A 27,519-nucleotide genomic window follows, 5' to 3' on the forward strand; every position below is an offset into this window, starting at 1 on the left:
CTTTAGTCTGTTCACAGATATGGTTCATAGTGATTATTTTGTTTAAGCTCCTCAGAGAGATCATAATATGATGCCAGGATGCAGAAAAGCCAAATTTTTAACAATCGAGCACTTTTCAGGTAAAGCCAACAAATATGAACGAGCACCCATATTTTACCTATATCAGCAAGAGCGAAGTGAAGTATTCCAGAAACATAAGATCTGATGGAACAAAAATTAGAATATGATGAGGACTTTTCACCCTCGCTTCTGTAATTACAGCATCTCAAGATGCAGAGTTTATGTATCATTCTGTTATGGGTTTCCATTTGTAACTTTTTTTTTGTTTCAGCCTCTTGGGGCCAGTGACTATTTGGAAATATCCAAGCACTTTGACACAGTCTTTATTCGCAACATACCACTTCTTACAATGGCAAAAAGGACGCAAGCTCGCCGCTTCATTACTCTTGTTGATACCTTTTATGAGCATAAGGTGAGAACTAAGCATTTCATAGATGTATTGGAATAATATTGGGAGCACTAAAACCTGACTGCTAGAAAGTCTTACTTCAAATTAATTACTTATTAATAATTTGGAGAACATAAGCAGAATGGACTAGCACTATAAAGAAACATCATTCCAGTTTCACGCAAGAGGCCCCATTGCAGAAGACGCAAATAAGCAGGTAGTTTTAAATACTTTGGGTTTGTGTAAATATTAAACATGACCATAATTATAGGCCTGAGATTATTTGCCTTTCTTGAATTGGAATGTTATATTTTTTCTAACTGAAGAAAACCACAGAAGCTGTGTCATTATTTTAATAATGAAAGATTGTGTTGCTAACTACACTGGAGCTGAACTGAGAGTAAATTATTTTAGTTTGTATGGACAGTTGGTCAGGAATCAGTGCCCTCCTGAATAGGGTACTGAAGAGTTAATAGCATACTTACATGTATTACTAATTTCAGAAGGAATGGTCCCTGTAGGCTTTGCATTATGTTGCAGAATTGCTAATGGAATATTAATGATAAATGCAGCACTTCACATGGATTTACAGAGGTTTCAATCACAGAAGCAAAATCAGCACTATTAAAACAAAAAAAGGCAAATTCATGTTTAAGAGTTTTTTTAAAAAGTAATGAAAGATATTAAACTCCATTCTATGTGCAATTATATATGCACACACTTAAATATTCATGCAATCAGGAAATATCAATAGAGATTTTTCAAGAATGTCCTGGCAAGATGGTCAGAAAGGCCCCGATTCAACACAGTGTGGAAGTATGTGCTCTAACTAATCATGTGAGTAGTCTCATTCACATCAGCCAGATTCTTTGTGCTTTCTGAATTAGAAATGGATAGTTTCTTAGAGGATATACTAATATTTATAAACTAATGATAGTGTGTCAGAAATACTTATTTTTGTGATCTGCATGCTATCATTAAGAATTGTCAGCAAGCAGTTGCATTCTTCCATAGAAAAAGCACACAACTATTAAACTCCCATTACCAGTAATTGTGTGGGGAAAAACTATCTGAGAGTGCTTATTTGTAGAGACCTGTCTACAGTCGAAACATTTTGCCTGGATGCTTTCAACAAGTGACTGCTTCTGTAATGCACTGCAATCCCCCAGAGACAGCTGATCTTACTGCACATAGTATCTCCTCCCAACAGACACGAAAACAGCATTGTCGTTATTAGCAAAAAAACGTTCGCTTGAGTATCTTAAGTGAAAGCAGACTGGCAAAACTCAGCATTTGGGGAAATCTTGTATTTAAGTGTTCTGTATATGGAAGTACCTGTGCAGTTCACTTACCTACCCAGAGGAATCCTAACTATGGGGGAAAAAACATTGTTGAATAATATTTTATAGCTGTTATTTTAGAAAGTAAATTTGATTGTGAACTCTTTGCAAATATTCGGATATAGCAGATTTTCTGAGTATTTAGGAGCATAGTTACACTGTAGTCTGAGTAAAAGTTATTTCAGTTACGAAAAAGATCCTGTAAGGTTAATATTCCAAGTGACTAAGTCAGGTAAATCTGTAACAGCACTGTTAATAAGAGAAAGGAAAAATACCTGGGAAAAAACAAGGTCATAAATTGAAGTTTGCTTTTCATAAAAGATGCATTTTTATCCCTGGTGTATAAAACCCAAGTGATCATATTGTTGCGTGTTTTTCCTCTCTCAGGTGCGTATTATTTGTTCGGCAGCAACTCCTCTCCAAAGCTTGTTCCTGGTAGAACATGACAATGGTGAGCTAGAGGACAACAGAGTGTTGATGGATGATCTGGACTTGAGCCAGGTACATGGTATTAACATCGTCTCCCTTTTGTGGCAAAATTGGTTTTGGTCTCATAATTACAAGAGCAATTTAGGAAAAGAAATCAAGTCAACATTTAACTAGTGATTTGCTGCTTCTTCTGCAGTGTATTTGTCACTCTCATAATTGTATGTTACATTATTCATTCATGGTCAAAGAAATTATCACAATATATAGAATCATTTTGCGTAAGTTTTAGGGGCATTTTGTTTGGTAATGGTTATATCTATTCAACCATTTATGAAAATAGTGATTTAAGTTTAGCTCTTATATTTAAAATACAGAAATAAAAATGGTCTATTCTAGCTCTTTGTAGAATATACAGGGCTATCTCTCAGTTCCTCACAATGAATACTATTTTGCATGCCCCTTACTCCGTTTTTCCTTTCCCTTGTAACGTAGTCATTCTTAGTGAATTTTTAAATGGTCTTGACAAAAGCCCTGTACAATTAGAGTCAACAGAAAAGTGGAAATAGATGGTTACAATGTCATCAAGTTGTTTTTAAACCAAATTATTTGCTTTGCTATGTTTCTTCAGAGGATTAACTAGCTGAAATAGGTGTTCCTCTTTAATTTTAGGGGTTAACTTTATTTTGCATTGGTGTCATACTGGTGTCTTGTGTTATTCAAGCCTGTAAAGCATTCAGTGTTACCGTTTAGACAGGATGGACTTCAGTACAGCTATGTTTCTCACAGTTTTGTGGTACCATTTTTGTGTATTTATGTAGGATTCCGCCAAAGGACTCTCCATGTTTACAGGAGAAGAGGAAATTTTTGCATTTCAGCGTACTGTCTCACGTCTTACAGAAATGCAGACTGAACAGTATTGGAAAGATGGGGACAGAAGCAAAAAATAGTTATAATTAGAAGAGGAATAAAAGAACACTAAAAAAAAGTGTGTAAAGAATTAAAACTACAGAATTGGAATGCTTTTTAGCACAAATGAAATAATTTATTGCATTTTATCTTCTGGACCACGTTTTTTTCATCGAGTGGTTTTTATGCTTCAGACATAAGGACTCGGTTATTTTTTTGTACCACTAGTTTGTGGCCATATGAAATTTTGCCTTTATTTCCTTTTTTGTAAAACATAAATTTGTACAGGAAATTTAACTGGATCAGAATTTTTCTTGACTGGAGACCCAGTCAATGGGCTATGCTGGGTTGATGGTGGATTTATACTGTTCTTGCACGAACAGGGTGCTTTGTGGTTCATGCACTATTCCTGTCATGTATAAGACAGCTTGCGCACAAGAAGGATCAAATGTTTTGTATGTGAAACTCCTCCTGATGTAGCAGAAGTCCCTGCTAGAAACGCAGTTTCTTGTAATCAGACTGTTGCTCACTCTGGTTGATTGAAAACTAAGAATTTGATCCAAGAGAGAAACCCAAGAAAGAGTTTGAATGTACTTGAAACCTCAGATGATCCAAGTAAGCATGGGTGACAAAAGAAAACTATGATAAGACAGGGTATAATGTAACATAAGTGCAAGCCAATACTTTTCTTATATTTTCTACCAAAAATGAAGTTTATGCAAGATGGATGTGCTGCCTATACACTGATTTCTTTCTACTATGAAGTTTCTAAGGCTCCATCTTTACAATACCTTCCATTGCTAGTAGCACACCTGCCCTGTTGGGGGGACACTAGTACACAGTAGTGCTGAGGCAGTTCATCATACTACTATATGAGTGTGTTTTATGAAAAAGATGGGACCTTCATTGATTTTCAAAATCATGTCCTCTATTCTGGTGGTTGTAGTTGAAAACTTCCTTTTAGTTAGAATTGCCTTTAACTGTGCTTTAATCTGATTGAAACAACACATGGTATTGCTCATATTAGCTCGTACACTGTTTTTATAAGATGTCATTTTAACAGCGTATTTAAAAATAGTTTCCCTGAATAGGGAAAAATATTATGCAGATAGGCTGAGAAGACTGCCCTGATTCCTTGGCAAGGAGATGTGTTATATACCATCCCCAAATCTGAAGGTTTTCTTTAGATTTTACAATGTGACTTCTTTTGTATCATATGTGTCATCAAAATTTTTTTCTCTGCATTCATTAAGCCTCATTAAATTATTTGAATCATAACTCCAGTTACAATCAAAAAAAGCTTTTAAAGGGGATTTTTGGAGGGTGGAGGGGGTGGGAAGCAGGGAGTTGTCCTCTGCATCTAGATGTATTATGGCAATATAAATGTTTTGGAGCCATGTGCTCTAGTCCTGGTTTTCTGTTCTGATCATTTCTGTTTACCCTGGAAGTTACTTATACTGGCTATACCAGTTCTTCAGATAATTTTCAAAGCCTATACTTAATTGTGTAAATTGCAAACTGTGTTATTCCCACAAGGGCGACTACAACAAAGAATTCTAATATATATTTATGAAAAATCCAGTCACAGTAGATTGCATTTACATAGGAATTTCAGAAGAACTGATGTATGTTCTCAGAGATTTAATTTATTTATTAGATTAATTTAGATTAATTAGGTTTCTCAACAGAGGGACTATTGAGAAATGGTTTTCATGCATGCAAGTGTGTGTGTATATATATTTTTAAAGATATTAATATACGTAATTTAATTTTGTATGCATATATATTTATACATGGTAGCCTCTACTCATTAGCCTGAGCCTAAGCTGATGAGTCTCCTGAAGTTTCAGCCTAGGCTTGACTTTTTTTCTAATAGCGTTCAAATGCCTCTGGCCCCGTCTGAATCAGAAGCCCATGTGCAAAAATGGGAGGTGATGGTAGATAGCCTAAGGCATTTGCATCTAGGTATTTATTTGCATTGTTTTAAAAACTGATCGCAGGTTTAGCCTGCGTGCCCTCCTCCATCACACGGTACAGTGGAAACGAGCCTTGCAGAAACAGGCGAGAAGTCTGGGACATGCGAGAGGGGATGTTGTTCTGCAGGTTGTCTGCTCCTGCAGAGGCTGTCACGGCAGCCAAGTGAGGTGCTCCTCCTCGGTCTGTGGGCAATGACTGACCTCACTGAACCGGGGGGCTCCCTGTGGCCCCTGGGCAAACGTTCTTGTGCCCAAACTGGCGTAGCTTTGCTTGATGGCATTTGGGGCTTTTTTGCCTTCTGGGCGCCCATCCCAAATTGAGGTACGCAGGGTTTCTGGAAGCACAGCAGGCCCTGGGAGTTGTTGAAAGCTGCCTGGGATGTAGGTGAGCTCCCTCCAGTTACGAGAGGGACATCAAGTTCCCAGAAGCTTCCAGAGTCACTGCTGCTTCCAGGACGTGTTCCTAAATAAAATCTTGGTGCAGTTTGTTCCTTGCCCAGCAAGGAAGCCTTCTGGTGGGAGTCTGGTAGGCACCTGAAGTAATCAAGGAGAGGAAATGAGGGATACTGCAGAAGTGAGAGACTGAAAACAAGAGAAGCTGCTTAAATCACTGTGCAGTATCTGTGGTTGCACTGCACAGTGTGGATTGCCACCTCCCGGTCAGGACCACAGGCAGAGATTGGTGGGACCAAATTGTCAGTCAGGCCAGATGCCGGGATGGAGATCACTACAGTACCCGGAGGCACAGTTACGTGCACCCACTTCAAGTCAGGCCCTATTTCACGGTGCTGCTCGTAATGCTGTAACATGCACAAACCCTCTTTCCAACAGGGAATTTGAGGGGGCTTCTTCTGAAGCCAGACAACTCTCAGGCAATTGGGTGCTGCCCAGAAGCGGTTGCTGAAGCCCGAAGCTGCTGCGTCCTGCCCCCGGGGGCCGGGCAGCCCGCGCTCCCGCTACGGTTAGACAGCAAAGCTTCTCAAGCTTAAAGGCTGCTTCTTCCTACATTAAGGTATTTTAGTTGTCAACATGTAAACAGTGAAATGCCTGCAAATAAATTATGCACACTCCTTAATGGCCTTAAAATTGCTGGATTTGTGCTGTACACATCTATACCAAATTCAAGCACAGTCTTTTTAGTTTTTTTTAATTTGCAAATTCCTGTCATCTTATATCTGCAACATATTTTTATTTAACTTTTAGTCTTTCAGCAAGCATTACTGCTGAGTTATTTTTAAACATCTTTTAGAAATAATCTTATTGATGTGGGATGATACTTTGCTGTCACAGTAAGTAAAACCCTTGTGATGATATTCACCATGTGAAATGTTTCATGTTGGTTCATAAAGGCCACAACCTGGCTGCGAATCTCTCAGCTAACTTGTTTCAAATACTTGACTGATTGAGGAATGTTCCTGATGCCCAAAAGTTTAAGTTACAGCTTTTGTGCATGTAGCTGCTCTGTCCACACAGATACTTTAAAGTGTCTGTATTTTCATTTCAGATTTTGTGCAGTAGATCTTATCTTTTTTAAAAAATAGCACAGTTCTGTCTTTCTAAACTAATGGTTTTGAGCATTTACCTTCACAGAAATAGAGGGAACAGTTACAGTATTTTGGGTATAATGAGACAGCTTTGCAAAGGTCTTTGGAGGGACTGAAGATATACTTTTTGCTGTTGTCATTTTTAATCTAAAAACAAAAGCCATTAATGCTTTTTTTGAGTAAACATGATCATAATGAAACTGTATAGATATATGTCACCTATTTTGTTTAAATTGAAACATGAAAAAATGGCAAGGTTTCAAACAGATGTCACCAGACATCTCACAAGGAGGAAGAATGGTCTCTCCATTGAGATGTGTCTGAGAGGATCAAGACCCAGGAATTCTCTTTTTGGAATTGCCTGGATCTGAATTAGCCCTGTGCCTCAGTTTCCCTGTTGATAAAATGGGAAAGATGTTAACTTCTTATTTACTAATACTGGAGCGTTGCCAGGCTTAGTTCATTAATATTCTAAGATGCTCTCTGAGGCTCTGGGATGAAAATACTTCAGTAAAGTATGTAAATAGCATCAGCTACTCACAGTGGATTAGTTTTCTTGTTTGGGTTACAGAATAAATGCCATCAACAAAACACCACATGCCTCTTTGTAATGATGTTTTTCTTTGCATAATGCATCTATTTTAAAGAAAAAAAATGAGATTTGTGATAAAAAACAAACCAATTCATGTAGTTTTTCTTCTACCTATAATGTCAGATTTCCTTTATGATTCATTACCACTTAGTTCTTGTACTTGTGAGCTACAGTAGCTTCATAAATTTTGTTGGGATTTTTGTTTTATTGTATACTGAGAATATTTTTAAAATACATAATTTGGAGTCTAATATATAACAAAGTGAACATTGTTAAATCCTGCCATTTGAAAAGTATGCTGTAATAAGGAAAAACTAATAAATCCAGATTTTATAAACATTTTACTTGTTGTTCATGGTATTTATAATGTTCTGAATAAACAGGACTTATAATACGTTAAAGTACTTAAAGTGAAATTTTTGCCTCTGTCTCCAAGGGGCCAACTCTGCCGCTAGGCCTAGATGAGCTGTAGCACCTTACGCTGTTGCCCTGTGCATGGCCCAATTCTCGGTAGGTGTCTCCAGGACTTATGAGAAAGGTCCTCTGGAGATTAGGCTTGTCTTCAGTTACTGCTGCAGGCAATCCTACCCTGGTAGGATCCAGTTTTGGGTTTTGGAAGCTTTTCTCCACTCTTTTGACCCTTTTTCTGAGCAGCTTGAGCCTGGATTGAGAGTGGGATGCTCTTAGTGCAAACCACATTCAAATGCTCTTTTTCTGTTAATTTGGGATTTTTATTGTTAAAAAATCTGCTTTCACTGTCAGCCAGTTTAGTTCTGTGGTTAGTTGTTACGGGTTTTGCGCACCTTAGAAAAATCTGACGGAAGAATGAAAAGAAGCAGAAGCCTCGTGTCTATTAAAATAAGGTTTTGGGAACATTCTTAATATTTAAAATTCTCATCTGTACAAAGTGTTTGATCTCTTCGCACTTTAAATCAAAGAAATGGACTTGTAAATGCTTCTGTTCAGATCTGCTTTGAGTTCAGCTGGGCCATGGTTCTGGTCATTCTGATTCAAGCCGATAACATTTTAACTGCTTTGGTGACACTGAATTAACCTGGAAATGGTTGCTGCATTTGTGCATCCCTGTCTGCACATGTGCTGAAGTGTGCACATGTGTAACTACTAAAATGTGCAGACGTATGGCTTAGGAGATGCTTCTGCTGATGGGTACTGATAGGACGCTGCTGGCAGTGTGGGCCTGCTGCTCACCACAGAAAGGGCAGTGGAGCTTGCCCCGGCACATGGGAAGAGGTTGGTTAAATTCCCTTTAGGCAGGCACCAAAGTCCCTACGCTGATGGGTCAGGAGGGTCTGAGGGGCACTGCAGAGCCCTGATGCTGGTGCTCATGTGCTGCCCGTCATGGTGGTGCGAAGGGGAGAGCATGGCTGCAACACGACACTGCTTGGCAGCCACTAGTGGCAGAGGGTCGAGCAGTTCTTTCTGACAGACAAGCAAAAGTATTTTACAGTTTGGGCTAGAGAAAAATTTTTTAAATGTTGGTTTAGGAGAGGTTTAATTTTAGGGCTATTTCTCCTTTCTTCTCCAGGTGTTTTTCCATCCTCTCTGTCTTTACTGGAAACCTTCAGGCTCCCCATTTGTGCCAAAGAGGGGGACCGTTGTGTCGGATGTCAAGCTGTGACCACTCTGCTCCAGTATCTTGTTTACAGCAGCAGCAATATCCTGTGTTTGAGAAGAGCAACCAGAAAACTTCTTTATGTCATGTTCAGGATTCACACAGGTTTATGGAGCATAAGGCTGCACCCTCTCCAGAAGTTACATGCTTGTTACTCATGTAAGCTTTGGATCCTTCTCTAAACTGCTATATTTTTTTTCCCCTCTAGCATCCTGAAGCAGTGAGACTGCCTCCAGGGAAAAAAAGGTTCTTTTGCATGCTTTGTTGCCTTTTTCCCTTTTCTGAGATACTTCAAAGATAGATGCAGCCTCATCTGCCTTTGCAATTTTATCTAATGTACATTTCTCCGTTCCCTCTGACTTGTTTTCTCTCAGAGATAAGCAATATCAAATGTCCATCTTTTGTCAGATAAGAGTGCTGCTGGTCTTGTGATACTTGCTTTTTCTTTTGTTGTTCTGCAACCTCATTTTTGAGGTAGCAGCACAGGTTTGCAGAGGCTCAGCTTCCCTGAAGGCCCTGGATTTCATGTTGGTTGGTTTTGGACCTTGAGGACTGTAGCATATAGGCGCTATGGGGACATGGATCTAGGAGGAAGTTGGGCTGTATCAGTTCTGGGCCAGAGACCATAGTGAGATTTTTCAGTGAGGCTGCCATAGTGCCAAATAACAGGTCATATATTTTCCATCATATCCATTTCTGTTCCTGCTTCAGCTACACTCTTATCATCAGCTGCCCCAGTAACCCCTATTTGAGCTGGGCGGCATCCTGTGAGGTGTCAAAAATCATTAAAACTTTTCCACCCCAAGTGCATTATTTTGTGTATGTGAGCACTGAAGATTTTTTGTTGCCTTGTATTCAGGAAACAGAACGCTTTGCTAGTGTTTGTTGCCCACTGCCAGGAAAGCTACTTGTGCTAAATGTTTCGTAACAGCAGAACCTGGGTTCCCCTCACCCAGCATTTCCTGGTCATTGTGGAAACAGTCCATTTACTTACTTTCATTCTGTTCATCTTAATGTCTTAGGTGAACAGCTGGTGACAGAAACAAGCCAACTAACTCAAATCCCTATGATGCACATTGTTCTGAGCATAGTACTTTTGCCACCCCTTGGGCAGCAACGTGACTGGAAACAACCCCATCAAGGCTACAGCTCTTCATCAAACTCTGCTTTCCTTCGCTTCTATGTACTTCAAACTAGTCAAGAATCTATATGGCTTTTATTTTCATAACAGAAGGTATATTGAGCTTAACAGTGCTGACATACTAAATAACATTCCCTGTATTCTGATAAAAATTCAGTGGCAACACAACCTCTCAGTAGATTTCTCTAGGGTTGAATACATCATTCTTCTGTGCTGAAACATAGCACAGTGCCTCTTAACAAAGGGCATGAAATGGAAGGTAAGGTGGGGGCCTCCATGCCCCTGCAAAAATGGAAGAAATTTCCAACCTTTGGGCTAGGGCAGTACCTGCATTTTCCTTTCTGTCTGCTGAGAAGGACTTGTAGTTTCTAGTGCAAGAGTGGAGGGAGGATAGAGCAGATGGAGGATGCAGGCCACTTGCTCCCTCTCCAGCCTTCTGCATTCTCCGCATATTTGTAAAACAACTTTTATTTTAAATTGAATTGAATTCTAAGAGCGCCATTAAAATACAGAAATGCTTCTCACTGACCTATTACTCTGCATTCATGTTGGTAAAATTTTGGATGAGTTTCTATAGTCCTCCCGCCAGTTCTTTGTCAGGGTGAAGGGTTTAGTTGGCTCTGTTAATCCACTCTCTAGCTGAAATTGTTCATTTAAATCGTTATAAAAATCCACTCTTTTCCAATGAGAATTCTATATTCCCAGATTCAAGTACTGCTGCCAGTGCAAAGATTTCAAATTCTTTGAGTGCAATCAAACACTGTCAGTCCAAAGCCAAATTACAAACACTTGTCCACAATTCCCCTTACTCAGCTTTAAGCTAATTTTTCCAGCAGGCACCAATAGCCATAAAAGTATATGAAAAGATTATTAGAAGAGCTCAAGAAATGGTTAATCGATTCCTTCAAAAGCTGTAATATAATTCTACCACATGCTCCTATTGCAAAAAGCAAAAACTTCAATTCCATGACTTAATTTTAGATTAACAGAGATGACAGCCACTGAAAGATGAAGCACATAACAAAAGATCAAGTGATTGTTTAAGCTAAAGTTAACTGAACCAGGAAAAGTAAGCTGCCATGAAGTAAAAGCTTTCTTTGTATCTTCTGTTCTTTTACAATCAGTTGAGCCAAAAATACTTGCAAAACTGTTTTATTCTACTTACAGCAGTGGATAATTTTCAGGTCATAAAATGAAATGCTGGTTGGTTGAGTTTTTTTCTTGCAGACTTGTGAACAATGTTCACATCAGGTCTTCCTTATAGCTGTTGTATAAAGTACTCAACAATATTTCCCTGGTAGAGTCAAGATTCAAGCAATCTGCAAACAACTAACAAAGTTAGTTGGAGGGGGGAAGAAAATCAGGTTTGTTGAAAACACAGGCAGAAGACCAGTCTCCTCCAGTTGTGGTGATCTCATAAAAAGTAAAATTTCAGAAGGCAATGGAAAGAGAAACAATTACTGTCCAGCAAAATTACAATCTGAATGGGTTACCATTTTCAGTGCTTAGATGGGATGGCAATGATTGCTATAGAAACTCCTGAGAGTGAGACAGAGAGGTTTTCCAGCATTGGAAATTGTGAATTGAAAAGGTTAGACTGGGTGCAAAGCCCATTCAGTGAGGCAGCTGCCAGTTGAGCCTGTTTGCCAAGTAAATTGTAGGAAATGCTGATTAAAATGTCCACTGAACGCACCAGGCAAATTAAATTTCAGTCACAGCTGCCTGGGCAGTTTTGGTGGAAGATGGCTCCAGCGTGAGGTGCACCTGTGCTCACCCCACCCCCCGCGGCCTCGCCTGTGGGCACTTGTCCTGTGGTTACAGGTATTGCAGTGCTGCTGCAGCTGCAGGAGTCTAAGAATATAGGTGAAATGAAGTTTGTAGAGAAAGGTGGTATCAGCTGGTCTAATAAGGGATGTCTGGGGAGGAAAAAAAAAAAACAAAAAACAAAAAAACCAAAAAACCCCAGACATATTTCCAGGTGCCTAAGGCTGTTGGGGGAGCAGTGTACCTTCTCATGCTGGTTTCGCCATCTCTTCCCAGGGCACAAGCTCAGCACATAAGGGCCACGTTCACCCCCCCACACACACAACTGGTAGTAACTGCAGCTCCTGCGCTGCTGGGACTGCCAGACACATTTTGTCTTTCCCATCACTCCCTGCCTCCATGTAAACAGGCTTGCTCTCTTTGAACCCATTGCTTGCCAGCCCCCTCCCTTGAGAAACCTGTGATGGACAGCTGAAACTGTCCCTTTGGAGCAGAATGACTGGCCATACAGGCAACTGGGAGAGAGGGCTAAACCCACTGGAGGTCTCCATGCATGGGGCTTCCTGTTCACCACCTCTCCAGAAGCTTAGACAAGTCCCCAAAATCTCCACTGCAGCGCATCAGTCCCGGGCTGTGACTGCATAGCTGCCTGCGTTTGCAACTCTATCGATATCTTTCCTTCAGTGGCTGGTCTTACTTACCTCCATTCCCCTGTTCCTTTCATCTGCGCTGAGGGAGGGTTTAACATCTGTTCACGCTCTGCACTGGCCTTGGAAGAATAGATTGTCACCCTTCTGGCACCAAGCTGGTAGAGCTTATTCCAATAACTTGCTCTGCACAGATCCTCTAAAGGACTTCTGGTATTACTATGCCTTATCGCTGTCATTGTTTCATTTCCTCCTTTCTCCCATCTCTCATCATCAGCCTCCTTTGGTTTAACTGCTGGCAGTCAGCCAGAATAATATCAAGCAAGTAAACTTAGACATGTACAGTACTCTGACACAGTAACACAGCCATCTCCCTTGTACTCTACAAGTTGTATACAGTCAATGTGCCAGCTCAAGCAACAAAGCATTCAGCGTTGCACTCCTTTACAACAACTCAGCTTAAGACACTTGCTTTTTCAGTTGTGCTTAAGACCAAAAAAAAAAAAAAAAAAAAAAAGCAAAAAAGAAAAAGTTTGCAAATCAACAGAATCTACTGTCTACCTATATCGCAATATCCAAATGTACTGGTCCTTCATAGACTATCCTTGGAAAAATGTTTGCCTCTAAGTACAAAAAAATATATGGCATGTGTTAATAGAAACAATCAGATTTGTCTTGAAGCATAAGGATGGACAATGTAACAGACCATAATTTATTAAATCCATGAAATATTTATTTTATGGCATCTTTTTCTGCAGAAAAAATGAAGCACTTTTATAGTAAAAGTTATTAACATTTTGGTCTGACTGTGATTCTGTTCATTTGCAATTTCTAAACACACAGGTATTCTTTAAAAATTATACTGACTTTCTTCTCTGCCATCAAAGCATCTCAAGATTGTTCTCTCTTCGCTGAAGACAATGTCTGTCATTGTCTACTTAGGCTCTTTTGTATGCATTGATTATTTGATTTACCAATGGCTAATGCCTAACCAACCTGTTACAGTTGTTTATATATTTATATGTGTGTGTATATATATATATATATATATATGTACGTATACACACATACTCTTGGACCTATTAATGGATTTTGCTGTCCTTGTGGACTATAATTGCTCCCATAGTCATAAGTTAAGGCTTGGTTAATGGACTCCAATCTGTCAATACTCGAACAATTTAGGAAATTATTGACATAATGGAGAAATTATCTGAATGCATCACAGTAACCCATACTTGAGGACACCTCTGTCTGCTAAGGTTGACCCTAATAATTAACAACCTTACCCAGTGCACCAGAGGTGCTTTATAAGGCACAATGCTGAAGGTTAAACAGCTTCTGTGCCTCATATGTGCTCATTACACTAGTACAGTTGTAATTGTTTTCCTGAAGCCATAGTGGCTTGTTAATTGATTGTTCTCATTTTACAGTCTTTCCAGGGCTCCCCCACACCATTACAAAGCTTTGCCCTTGCTCTTGCCAGATTGCCTTTTCCAGTTCAGTCCAAGACCCAGTGTGCCAGACAGGTCACAGTCCTCTCCAGACTGAACAGGGAGACCTGCCTGCACACAGCTGTCCTTCTGCTTATCCTCAGTCAGCTGTACAGCACTGCTCTGGCAGCCTCCGTTCCTCTTTTTCCATCCCCTCCGATCCACCTCAACTCTTCCTTCTGTGAAAATTAAATCCTTGATAACCAACTGCCTCCTGTTTAATCACAAGCCATTGCACTTTAGTATCTAGGCAGTCTCATGGTCCTCCTCCACTAGGTTCCAGGGTTTATTTGACTTAAAAATTTTCCAAAATGGCAAAGTGATGATGAATCAAAGGCTAAGCATCATAGGTGAGTTGGAGTGCAAAAGCAACAAGGTCTGCAAGGGGAGAATGACCAACTAATAAACCAACCGCTAAAACTGGAAAAGAATAGAAGAGTTTTCTGGTCTGAGAACACCTTTGCCAGGTCATTTGGAGCTGAAGCCACTGCAGCTATTAATGACATGCTCATGCCTATATCCCCAGTGAGAAATGAGCTGCAGGTGCTTCAGCCCTTGGGTCTAAATCCTCCAGTTGTACCTGGACATCTGGTTTCAGTGAAAGGTAGATCCCTACACAGGAGAAGCTGGGCTTTAGCACCCACTGTCTTTTAAACAGGAAGATGATTGAGTTCATGTGTCTTGCATAAAACAGTGTAAGCAGAGCCCAAAAAACAGGGGGAAGTGGACTTCAGTGGCGCTTCCCCTTTCTTGGCTTAAAACCAGAAGAAAGATCACCTCTTCTCATTGCCTTTGCTTCACAGCACTTCCCTGTCCATGTGCATGCAAAGAGTATATGCAAACACTTATATGTGCTATTGCTCTTAGGAAGGTTTTTCTGTTTCTCTAGGGCTGAGATGCACAAAATTCACTGAAGGGAAAGCCTAGAGAAAGAGTCAGGATTTCTGGCTCCCTCTCCTCTAACTGTGGTACATTTACCATCAGTGACAACAGATAAGGAATCACAAGGCCAATGCTGTATTTTAAATGAGTTTAGGTAATACTGTCCATAATCTAGACAAAATGTGGAACTCAGGCTAAAACTGGATAAGCAGTAAACTAACGTGTAAGTCTGAAATCTGTGAATAGAAAGCTAGTCCCTAATCATGTTTTGTAGGAATACCGAGGCTGTGTATGAGGGCTATGGAGGCCAAACTCATCAAATGCCATCATCTAGCTCCACCATGCGTTGGGATCTTTCCTCTTGCCATAGGGGAGAGAAATTTTTTTCCCTCATCTCTTCCTGTGCCAGCTTGCAAACAATAGTAATGCGCTTTTTTAAGCATTACATGTTTTGATAACACCACACAGGCAATTTCACATAAATCACATTTGTTACTTGTGTGGTTCCTTAGCACTTCCAATCAAAATGCATTCCCTGTTCTCCTCTCATCTTCCCTAGAGCATGCATATTCTGGTCTCTCTCGTGGTAAGAAATTAGCAAGCTGGGGCTATGAAATTCCAGTTTTGCACAGATTTCTTGGGATACTTGTCCTTAGAATAAAGGAAGGAGACAACTGGACAATTCATGACCCCTGCCAATTTTACAGCAGAAAATTCTGTTGCTTTCACTCCACCAAACTTTGGAGCCCAGCTCACTCATAGTTGCACCTACCAGGATATCCTTTGTTGCCTCCAGAGAATTCAACATAAGTCCAGGTGCCTAAAAGAGACTGACCAATCTTCCCTTCTGCCTTTTCACTGAAGTCATTGCACCACATCCACCAACTCAACAGCTGACACATTTTGAAGAGAAGAGAGTTCAAACTTCAAGGAATATGTCAACTTACCAGTTGTGTTACTGTCTGAGAACTCTTCCAGATTCTAGTGCTAAGTTCACGTCTGCAAAAGAATCAGACCACTGTCAATAAGCTTAGTGTACGACCACTTACAAAGGTAAAGGTTTCTCAGCAAACTTTCCAAAGTACGGGCAGTGGAGCTGGGGTTTCGTTTCGGCCCTATGTAGAATTGCAAAGCTCCAGATAGCATTGGGAAAGTTAGACTAGCAGGACAAGTGATACCCGAAGGCTGCTAAAGCATGAAGCAGTGGCCCTCACTGACTCAAACCTGGCATCCAAAAGTTGGGAGCCTCTACACAAGCAGATAATTCTGAAAATGTCAGCCAAGGTACTTGCCCTTGTTCTTCCCCTTTTTGGTGCAAAACTTGTTTTGAAGTTATTTCTGATTTCACAGAACTATTTTTTATTCAAAGTTTGGTGTCTTTTTTTTCTAAAAAAAAGGATTTGACTAGCATGTTATTGACTAGAACAATGATAAACAAATTACAGAAAAGGAGTTTTACTGCATATGTTGTATGATTACGTTAAAGTCAGAATAGAATTCAAAAATCTTAAAATATTAGAAAAAGAAGAAATCTTTGTTGTTTACAGTCATTTTTGAAAGGACTAAAAATAAGATTTTCTTTTAGAGAGGTTCTTTCACTGTCCTCTTCCTGAATTACTGGAGAGTTTCTGATAACACAGAAAAGGACATGACTGATGTCTTTGACAAGTGATAAACTTCCGTCTGAGAGGTGGATCCCACTGCAATGAGTACTCTCTTCTTGCAAGCTGCTCTGTGTTTATGATAGCAAAAGCACAGTTGGCATTTGGAGCAGCAAGAGGCAAGCCTCAGTTCCAAACTCCAGACAGATTCAAAAGTTGGGACATCCAAAATGCTTCCAGGCTAAACATAGCAGAGCTCAGAAATGTCTATCTGGATTTCTGTCTGTACAAGACAGGCAAAGCTCTCACTTCACCATTGCAGTCATTCACCACCTCTAGCAAAAAATTGGTTTGATAAGCTTTCATTCAGGAGAATGTGGCTGCTAATTTCTGATGCTCCCTATGGTGCCACCTGATACATTTTAGACAATTCAGCACATCCTCTCTAATGTCGGAGGGAGCAACTGGGGCTCTGATACCATGTCCACTTCCTCTTTAGTTAGTTATTTATCCCGGGTGATAAAATGGATTGTGCACACCAGGACAGTGCGTAAGGCTTTCTCCTACTCTTATTTCTAGACCTATTTTAACTTTTAAAACTGCTTTGAAAAGTTAAGAAAAAAAGTAAGATGAATAGGCATACTGCATTACGCTCTGAGCTGTCAAGACTCAGTTGGAGTTTGCCTGCAAGTATGATTAAGCCCACAAGATGGCATGATCGGTTCATGGCATACAGGGCACTAATACTGCTGATTTCAAACAAACTGGGAAGTGAGAAGGGATTCACTTTGCCTCTGTCACATGCAATTGTGCAAGTTAACCCTGGCAGCCTAACCCAGCCTCTGGCCATCTAATAGCTGTTACTGTAAAAGATTTTATGTTTTTCCTGAGAAGTTGATTCCCAAGAAGTGGATGAAATATGCTCAGACCCTCACCTCACCATCAGACTGAAAACAAAGGAAAATAAATACACCATATTATCTTGGACAGAGAGAGAGATTTCTTTTAGAAAGTAAGTGCTGAAAAAAATGTAGACTCCAGATATCCTTGCTCTGGCATGGGTTTACAACTTTAAGTGCCTCTGCAGTACCCTTTGGCAGCAGATTGGGTGTATGCCGCAACTGCCAGGACTTTGCTGGACAACTTAGCTCAGCCTAAGCAGCCTCAATTAGACTAGGACCTGCTGCAGGGAGAAATCCAGCTACAAACAAAACAGTGCTAAATGTGGGCAGGGTAGGAAAGAGGAAACCAGTCAACTAAACTCTTGCAAAGCTAAATCAACTAGAGGTGTGCATGTGATGGGATACACTGCAGGGGCTATTTCCCTCCTCCTCCATTTGCAGCACCTAAGTCCATGGCTGGCTGTAGGCAGGAGCAACAAGTGCAATCACACCAGGCAGTTTTCGGGCACCCTGTATCTAGCAACAGAGAGCAGTCAGGTGGGGCGATCACAAGAATTGGGGGGCAGAGAAGTGGCATGGGGCTGTGGGGAAGGCAGGTCTATAGGGCAATATGGGGCAGAGGGGCTGTGGCTCCTTGTGCAGGAGTGGGATGACTTGCCCTTTACAGTGACACAGAAGATTTATGTTCTTAATACACATCCAGTCAATTTTTTTGGTTTTTTGTTTTGGAAAACAAGGATTTCCTTGGAAGGAGGGCTGCCTTATATTCAGGTAAATACGGTATTTCCCAAGGCTTGATCATATTCCAGCCTTTCCCCCATGGCCAGATCCTGCCTTGTGATTGCTGCTCATGTGATGGCTCCAGCAATATCCTCACCACCACACAGGATCTCTGCTGTGGGATACTAGGCATGCATGCTCCTAAGCAAAGGGAGGTTCTCACTGCAACACAGGGCTGTGTGAAGCAGAAGAGTAAAGAAAAATGACTGTTTATTTTTGGAATCTTGACTCTTAGCCCTGAGAGCCCTTTGCAAACTTAGTTATCCTATTCGCCCTTCTTCTCAGATAGGTAAATAGTATTTTTCCTACAGCACAAATAGGGAAGCTTAGATTACTAGTTGGCTTGACTAAAGCCACAGGAGGTGTGAACATCAGCACCAGGATTAAAATTCAGCAGTTGTTTCCTTCTCTTCCAGGCTTGTTCTCAAGCCATACAAGCTCAGCAAACCACACAGTCAGCAAAACAGAGCGATCAGCAATTAAATATGTATCAATCTGTTCATCCAATCAGCCACACAAAGCCACGGGCTTAACAGGCTTCACAGTACCATCTTCATCTGGTTCTTTTAAGAATAAGATAAACAACAGGCTTCTGACACAGAATACATTTGTATTTTCAAAGCTATCATTGCAAGGAAAAGAACCAGAGATGAGGGTGGTAACTGATCTCATTATACCTGGCCCAGAAATTTCAGCATTTCCGCAAACAAGGCTTTCCACACACCAATGGCTGATCTGACTTGCTTGAAGCATAAGGCTGGGATTTTGTCCATCTCATGCTGTTAGCCTGCTGGAAAAGAAAATCTGGAATTTGTAGAAGGAATAAGGAAAAAAAGAAAAGCTCTAGTGGATGGATTTGGTTACTTGCGTGGAGCAAGTGATGTGCTTTACAACACCATGTTAAGAGACCAGTTCAGCTTTTCAGACTCATCACAGTGCTTTCACTTTAGAGTCCTCACTGCTGTTGGTATGACTAACTTCCCAAACTAGCTACAAAAGTTTCAGCCAAGGTTCTGTTCTGGCACATATCCACTCTGAATAAAGCCCACCAAGGCATTGCTCATGGGGCTGTGGGACAAGCCAAACCACAGGGAAATGCTAATTCCAGCAGACAGATACAGCAGAGGGGACAGACAGCAAGTAAAGGGAACAAATCCATGGAGACGTGCACTGGAGAACTGGTGAGATGAGTGAACAGGGAATATTAAGCAATGAAACAGATACAAACCAGATCTGGAGAGAGTGGAAGAAAAGCAACTATATCTGAGAAAGCAGAGCACGTACAGCACGTACTAACACAGGGAGAATGACCATGAAAAACTGGCAGCTGTCTCTACCTTTGTATATATATGTCAATAGATTTGTAGGTCCCTGTGTTGTAATCAGCCTCTGCTGAGAGGAAAAGTCTGGGAGAGAAGCCAGGGTTGGGTTTAACATGGAGAGGTGACCTCAAGGCAGGTGGGTGGAAGGCGATGAGCAAAACTGGGCCCAGCTCTGATGGGGTGGCAATCATAGTGACCATTCCTCTGCCTGAGGAGCCAAGCTAGACAGCAAGATCCCTTATCCATCACTGCCACCAGATCTCCCTGAAGGATTGCTCCCACTCCTGGCTGGCCCCCACTTCTGATTAAGCCAACATCTAAGTGCACATTAGCACACTAGTGCACAAAGGTATGTAATCACTGCTAACTCTACTGAGCTTGAATCTGAGGGAGGAAGCATCCAAGGGGAGAAGTAGCCTCCTCCACACCCCAGGTCCTTGTCCAGGCTGAAGCAGGCTGGGGGAAGGGCAGGGACAGACACAGTGCTCAGAGGTGGCTCTTGAAACAAGTACAAAATAAGAGCATGCACACTTTGGCCTTTGCGTTGGCATAGGCATCCACCCCTGTAGCTTCATCATGCCTCATAGTTGTTGGCATGTTGCCTGGCAGCCTCCATCTGGGAGGAGCTGGGCATGACAGCAACAGGCAGGCCCACAAAAGGGTTTGGAAAGTCCAGAACTTCTGCACAGCTGCCTCATGACTTCCCAAGCAGGAAAGTCCATCTGGATCTCTGTCTCCCAGCTCACTCCCTTTGACACATGTTGGCACTATGCTGGCTTGGTGCTGGGAGGTCTCCTCCACCCTGGGGCACAGTGGGCTGTGTGTGGAGACATTGTGGAGACATCCTCCACATGGGCACGTTTTGGCAAGTCCCTGCTTATAGAGCTGGTGAGTAGTGCTATCCATTCTCAGGCTTTTATTTATTTATGGGATTCTCAATGCACTTGCAAGTGGCTTTATGAGAAAGTGAGAACTGCCCAGCTGTAGGGGCAGTTGTGATGACAAGGAGCTGTCTGTATCTCAGTGGGGAAATCTCTTAATGCAGTCAATCTTCTCCTTCATCTGCTGGGATCCTGACATTGTTCTCAAGAATCAAGACATCAGAAACGGATTTGGAATTGATGCAGCCTCATTTCTCCCCCACTGGTACAAGCCAGTGCCCTCCTAGTCAGGAAAGTTCAGCATTTGAACAAGCCTGAAGCCCAGCTGCTCTGAGCTCTAGAGCACTCCTAGGATTTGGCTAATGGGGGAATCAACAACAACAAAAAAAGCCCACAAAACAAACAAAAAGACTATGGATGCTGTGCCTCTGAAGAGCTAGTATTTGCCCAGGCTTTCTCCAATAAAGCTTCAGAAAGCTCCCCAGTCCTGTTCAGCCATCCCTTCAATGCGGGTCTCTCCACTCCTTTCCCTCCCTTGTGATTTGACTTGCCAGCAGTCCTGTCCATTGCCTGTAACCCAAAGTAACTGCACCCTCTCCAAAGCAAGGGTGAGGGTACCAAAGGAGATGAGCCAACCTCTCTGTTTAACATTACCTGTATCCTTGTTGGATTGGGTGGACTTTGCTTTGTGTTTTCCCTTCCACATTCATTATCTGCTGACAAGCTCAAGTGGTTCCTTGTGTAGCCTAGTTTTTGTCCTTCTGAGGCACCCAGCTCTGCCTGTACAGAGTGCAAGTGTGATTCAACGGGCCAGGAGTCTGAAAGCTCAGTGTTGTGCGATATTTAAGACCCTTTTGGGCTATATCCATTAATCCTCAAGCTCTTAAAAATTCTAAATTTAAGTGGGAAATAACATACATGAAAGTGGTATGCATTGGTCCCTCTGTGGCTTGCCTACAGGAGGAAGTGCTGTTGAGGCTTTTTTAAATCAAACTATTGTAATCACAAACTTGGAAGGGGGCCACGTAAGGAAGGACTTCTACTGGTAAACTTCACTCCTATAAATAGTTGCTGGAAAAGAACTCTGGTAACATGTAGAAAACTGCCCCACATTTCAAAAACAAGAAAGATGATCAGTCCAGCAAGAATGAAGAAGAAACAAGGAAAAAAGAGTCCGCTCCCGTCAAGCATGCCAGAGCATAATGCTCTCTGCAAATCTCTTCTCAGAACACTCCAACCCTATGAAAGAACTTGCAACCAATGGATACTAAAGTGTATAAAGGAGCACAAAGGCCATTAATGTAACAAGTCAATTAACTTTGGTGGAACTGACTTTTCTGGAAAAACCAATTGGATTGCCAGGGTAACCAGATCACAAAAGCACACAGGACACAATCAACACGCAGAAGGATACAGAGATTTGCAGAAAAGTTGTAGAGGCATGACAAAATTAAATGAAACTGGATGCCCTAGAAAACAGTTTTCACTTTCATCATGTCTGTTGGCTGGATTCCACGGCATCACAGAAATATTTCTATAAGAACTGATTATTTCTCACATTCTGGGCCCTGGAGAGCTTCCTATGCCACTCAGAATAGGTAGGTCTTTGAGTGCTGGCCTAGAGGTGAGATCTAAGCCAGCTGGGCAAAGCTACCATCCTTCAATTATGCATTACTAGGCATGTGAGTGAACCCTGTGATCAACAAGCTGAAAGGAAATGGAGTAAAAGGACTAGCCACTTATTTTACCCACATTTAGCAGCAGGATGTGCATAAAAAAGTAAAAGCAGATAAACCAAGAAAAGAAGAAGGGACAGAAGCACAGTAAGCTAAATCTGATCCAGACAGCAGGGAGAAAAGGTGCATATTTTCCTGATGCTGAGAAAACTCTCCAAAACTGACAGGTTGGGAATATTTTGGGCTAGCTCCTGCCTGGGTCTATTTTCAGCTGCAGTTTTGGCAAATAAGAATAGTCATTGCAGGACCTCACCCAGTACTCTAAGCAATTTCCCTCTCTCTAGTCAGAACCCTATTCTTCTCACATCCACTGTACCTTCCCAGATTGGAGCCCTTTGCTCATGCAAATATTCTTATTGCTTTCCAGAGGCATATAGGCCTCTGATTTTTTTGACAGCTGCATGGAAAAATGCATACATCTCCCTTAAAAAAAAGTTAAGAAATTCCTTGTTCTTGAAAAGGGTTTTCGCATCAAAATAAGCATGGGGCTCTCACCTGGTATTTGGAGATCTTAGTTCAAATCCCTGCTCCGCATTATTCTTATAAGAATTTGATCACTGACTTCCCATGTTCCAGACATAGACTCTGTGCACCAGGTTATTGCCTGGTGGGTACTGACCAGAAGCAGGTCTCTCTATATCCCTTCCTCCATTTGCCTTGTTGCAGCTCTGACTTTGTACAAAATTACTCTTTGGAGCAGGGAGAAGCCAGTAGACTTTACTCAGAACGTAAGAGAATAGCAGATTCTTACATCATCCCAAACAGGTGGGGTAGAAGTAGGAAAGGACTGTGAGCTTAGGAACTGGGATCCTGGAAAAGATGAATAGTGAGAAATTGTTGTTTTCCATCCCCAACTGGTTTTCCAGGAGAGAAGTTTTCTGTGTTTTTAAAATGACATTAGAGTGCTTTTCTAGCTACAGATTGCAGGAAAAGGTATTTTGCAAAGATACTTTTGTGTGTTCCTGTCAGTAGCTGTAGTATCTACACATTTATACTTCAGGATGAAAGGCAGTTCATCAAAAGTTTCCTGACAAACTTTCATCTAAACAGCACATCATTGACATACCCATCCCATGTGAAATCTTTAGAAGAGAGAGGGCTCCTTTTGTCATATTATGAAGAACAAATGGTCCCAGAACTTTTAGAAGGAAGCCTCTGAGGTCTACTGTACCAGAAACTATCAATGCAGTACAGTATTTTAAAAGCCTGGTGATAAAGGAAACATAAGGAAACGGGTACTAGGGAAACTAGGAGGCTTGGAGAACAGTCAAGTCCAAAGCTCAAGAAGACAAAATAACAACAAATGAAAAGAAACTGCTTATCCGAGCTACCATGTGAGCTGCTGAGCATCACAGCTTTTTACTCACAGTCTAGTCAGATGAAAGACACTGACACCAATGGACACAAAGGGTTTGTGGACTGGAGAGAAATCAGTGTTGAAAATACATAATAAAGCACTGAGCAGGTGAAAGATACAGTCCTCTTAGAAACAGAGGGCGCATTAGTGCGCCAGTGATGAGGTCATCATTTCAATTCTTCCCTTCCACTTTCTGCTAAGTGCTATTTTTCTCAGTCTCCTAGAAGTTAAGGATAGATGGAGAATTATTAGATCTTCTGTAGGTCCTCTGGGAACTGTTAGTCAGACCTCTTGTATGTCACAGTCCTCAAATTTCACCTGCTTACCTCGGACTTGACTAGTGTCACTCATGCTTTTAACTGCATTAGAGCACATCCACCAGGAATATGTCCCGTCTTGGCTTGGACACATCCGAAGACGGAAAACATGCCAACCGCCCTAATAGCTTGTTACAGTGATTAATCACCTTCATTCTAAAAAATTTGCCCAGTTTCTCGTATGAATTTATCTGGTTTCAGCTTTCTGCTACTCATTCCCATAATTTACTAGAATAAAGAGCCTTTCAGTACCCAATATTTTTCTTCCAATGAAGTTTCTTAGCCATCATAATCAACTCCCTGCTCAGTCTTTTTTGATAAGCTATAGAGTGAGTGCTTCAAGTCTCTCATTGTAAAGCATTTTCTTCAAGCTGTGAATCATTTTATGTGGCTCTGCTGTTCCACCACTGATCTTTCCAACATCAATTTAAAACACACAGTGCTGGTCTCACAAATACAGTATATGCTCATATCCAGTTGCTCTTAAAAATCTATTCAAAGTCATACGCAGATGCAAGTGACCTTCCTATCGGATGGCAGTTGGAGCAACTGAAAAACATCCATCAGTCACGTTCACTGATGCTGACATTTCAGCAGGTGAAGAGAAAGTATGACAAGGCTGTTTCCCTGCTTGTTCTCCGTGATGCAGTTTAATACCGGAAAGCAACACTGTCCCTTTGTAGAGAACCACTCCGAGAACAAATTGCCTGAGGCACACCCAGACCACATCTGCATGAGCATATTAGCAAACTGGCACAGAGCAGCCATGTCCAGACTATTAAACCCTCTTACCCTTCAAAGTGGAGTGGCTGCATCCAAACTTTTGCATCCATGCCTGGGAATTGTTTGGGAAAGCGCTAGTAGCTTGGGCCAAAACTGTGCCAGAGACCATTTAGCAACTTCACAGGGGAACCGAACTGAGTTCCAGTGCCTGGGAGCACTCCCTGGAGCTGCCTGACTTACTGAACTAAATGGTGCCTTAACACAGAGCCAGCCCCCAAGAAGGGAGAACAACAAAATGATTCCCCCATTTTCTTCCTCTAAACCCCATTTTCTGACAAGTTTTCAGGTTTCAGATCAGATTAGGGCATCCTTCTCCTAGCACAATGATGGTCTAAGGGCTGATGCTGACACTATAGAGGCAAGATTTCCATTTCAGCAGAGCCTCCAGCAGGTGTATCAAGCTTCTCAGCACAGCCTGATTTGTCACAGCAAAAGAAAGTACATAGGAAGAAAAGGCAAAGAGTAAGGAAGAAGAGTTGGTGGAAATGCCTTACATTTAAGAGAGCTTTTTCAAAGTAGAGACCATAGGGAGAGACACTTTGCAACATCATACCACTGCTTCAGCAGCAGAAGGCTGCGAAGCCAGAGCTGCCTCCTGCAATTCTTTCTCTTACAAAACCGCCATTGACAGCAATGACATTTTTGCATAAGCTCAGAGAGAAGGGCTTGGGTCTGAGCTCTTGCATCATCATAGGGTTGAGACCAAACGCAGGCCAGGCAGGGCTGGCCAGGCCTGGCAACCTATCATGGGCTCATGCATTAACCCTCGGCGGGCTCGGAGCTAGTCATTCTACATCAAACATCTGCCTCGACACCAGTACCCAGAGCTTTCTCATAGTAGGCCTCTCCTGCTGTCGTGAAACTCAAAGGGTCACTTTTCAGAGTCGAAACAGCAGTAGCCCAAGCATCTAACCACTACAAAGCTGGAGGTATCTCAGGTCCCTTGCAAGTAGCTGAGCAGTTGAAATATCCAGGTTGTGCCTATATGCCACTTTTTTCTAGATTACTAGTATTCTCACATTAGGAAGGTGAGGAAGGCATGATTTGGGGAAAAGATATTCCCCCTTACACATCTCAACAGAATGGGAAAAAATTAAGAAAAATACTTGATTACTACTATTTTGTAAGATAGATTTTGTCTAGAACAACAGAAACTTCCTCCTTTCCCATAGAATTTTTCCTTTTCTTACATTCTGTCACTAGCAGAAAATGCTGAATCACAAACCCAGAGCATTTAAAAAAAAATCATATGCAGAAGAAATATCTTACATCATTTCATGCTTCCTGATCTGCTCTCTGGTGCCACGTTCCTCATTTTCAGGCTGCTTTAAAGGTCAGTTTCACAGAACAAATCCTGACATCAGAAATGGAAAATACGTTGCCTCGTCTCTCCAGGATCTTTTCTCAGATGATTGATCCCAACATTGCTGCAAGTGGAACAGTCCCCATGACTACTCCTGCAACAGAAAAGCATGATGATATTTTTCCTTTCCATTCTCCAAGTTAATATTCACCACAACCATAGCCACATTTCATAAGCTCGGGGCTACTTCAACAGTGTAATGTTATTGCCATCTACGGGCAAGTAATAGCGTTACCAGTCATACTTAAAAATTAAAGTAGAAATGCATACGTAAATTGACAACTACCCTCAGGAAAGTTTTAAAGGACTTCAAAGAGGATTTTATTTAAGATTTTCCAAAAAGCTAAGATATAGGATCTTGATAAAAGTTAATCACAGCCAGCAATTACTTTTCATGGCATTTGTCTTGATTCTAATTATGTATTCATTCAACTGGCTTCATTTTGCCTAAGCAATTTTATTTTGATGCTACAGTTGGAGCATGCCACCCGCAGAGGTCACATTAAAAGTGTCCACCCAGAAAACAAGAGATTCCAAGTCATTTGAAATGGCTACTACTAATTATCAATTTTTTAAAGAATGATGGAAGACAATATTGACAAGCAAGCTTCAGCACTACAGTAAAGTTGAAGATTAATTTACTTGCTTAATAAACTTAACTGTTCTAAAAATATAAAAGACCAACTTTAATATAAGAACCAGTCTAATGTTTAATGACAAATATATACTGCTGAAATAGTTTGATTTAAATATCAAAGTTATTACAAACTCTTTTTAGCTTGCTTATGCCTTTAAGAAAGAGTCTGGCTCTTTTTCAGTAACCATGTGGATCACGTTCATACAGGTTTTTGTCAGTATCTGTAAAAAACAAAAACCAAAACTGAAGCTCCCACTCACTGAAAGTCTCTACAGATGACATTTAAAAGAAAGCACAACAATACGACAAGATGAAAAATGTGTTTTATGTTAAGTTATAACTAGCCAGGCCATTATACTGCTCTCACTTTCATGATAAATGCATAAAGATTGCCTCCCATGCCTGCAAAACTCTTTGCCAGGTGGCATGAACCATGCATGGTTAACTTGTTAGACCCAACCTCTTGTCCTTGATCCCTGCAGAATCAGTGAAAGGAAAATGTTCAGGCCTGAGAGCAAAGATTGCCCCATAGCTTGTCAGTCAGCAACAAAAAATTGGCTAAGGCATTAGACCTATCTCAGCCCTTTGCACAAGGAAGGTCACTGTAATACTGAACCTCAAGGGAAGAGTTGTAGAAGTCATATGAAAAGGACTGAAGAAAAAAGAAGAAAAAAACCCTCTTCCAATGAAGTCAGAACAAAACGATTTGGATAGGATTTCTGGAGGAAAGACCCAGAGGTGTCTGTGAATAAGCATGAGAATAGGCACTTCCAGTGCCTTACCGCAGAATTATAAACAAAAGTACTTTTGTGCACTCCCGGATTACTTACTCTTATTTTCTCTTACAGTCACATGCTTATGCGGGCCTGTGCTGTTTAAAAACATAATTAAGACATTTTAAATTGCAACGGAGTACTGTACTGTTAATACTGACTTTTTTTCAACTTTTCTGTTAGTATAATTTGTCTCCTAATTGTATCTCTTACCAGACCAAATCCCCAGAGAATATTTTTAAAAGTTTTTTGTTGATATGTGTGCTACGTTTCCA

General features: G+C 41.2%; 1 protein-coding gene and 1 long non-coding RNA gene across 18 annotated transcripts in view; one reads left to right on the top strand and one right to left on the bottom strand.

Annotated features, from left to right (window-relative positions):
* The window catches only part of AFG1L (AFG1 like ATPase), a 74,752-nt gene extending 67,173 nt beyond the window's left edge, over positions 1-7,579 (top strand). For both annotated transcript variants that reach the window (XM_026119952.2, XM_026119954.2), the window contains 3 exons: positions 332-472; positions 2,176-2,289; positions 3,036-7,579. In XM_026119952.2, coding sequence (XP_025975737.2) covers positions 332-472; positions 2,176-2,289; positions 3,036-3,164 — 384 coding nt within the window. In that variant the 3' untranslated portion in view covers positions 3,165-7,579. The remainder of the gene's footprint in view (positions 1-331; positions 473-2,175; positions 2,290-3,035) is intronic.
* The window catches only part of LOC112995158 (uncharacterized), a 34,935-nt gene that overhangs the window by 4,219 nt on the left and 3,197 nt on the right, over positions 1-27,519 (bottom strand). For 2 of the 16 annotated variants that reach the window (XR_003262110.2, XR_003262104.2), the window contains exons 2-6: positions 25,741-25,928; positions 15,740-15,791; positions 11,175-11,338; positions 2,064-2,220; positions 934-1,069 (exon numbers count right to left, since the gene is read on the bottom strand). This is a non-coding gene — a long non-coding RNA (uncharacterized LOC112995158). Of the gene's footprint in view, positions 1-157; positions 202-933; positions 1,070-2,063; positions 8,916-10,538; positions 10,649-11,174; positions 11,339-12,474; positions 12,543-15,739; positions 15,792-18,752; positions 18,866-25,740; positions 25,929-27,301; positions 27,343-27,519 lie in introns of all 16 variants that reach the window. The other 14 variants (XR_010388324.1, XR_010388325.1, XR_003262105.2 and 11 more) reach the window with 14 other exon arrangements.

Source organism: Dromaius novaehollandiae, chromosome 3 (assembly GCF_036370855.1).
Source record: "Dromaius novaehollandiae isolate bDroNov1 chromosome 3, bDroNov1.hap1, whole genome shotgun sequence".
NCBI lineage: Eukaryota > Metazoa > Chordata > Aves > Casuariiformes > Dromaiidae > Dromaius > Dromaius novaehollandiae.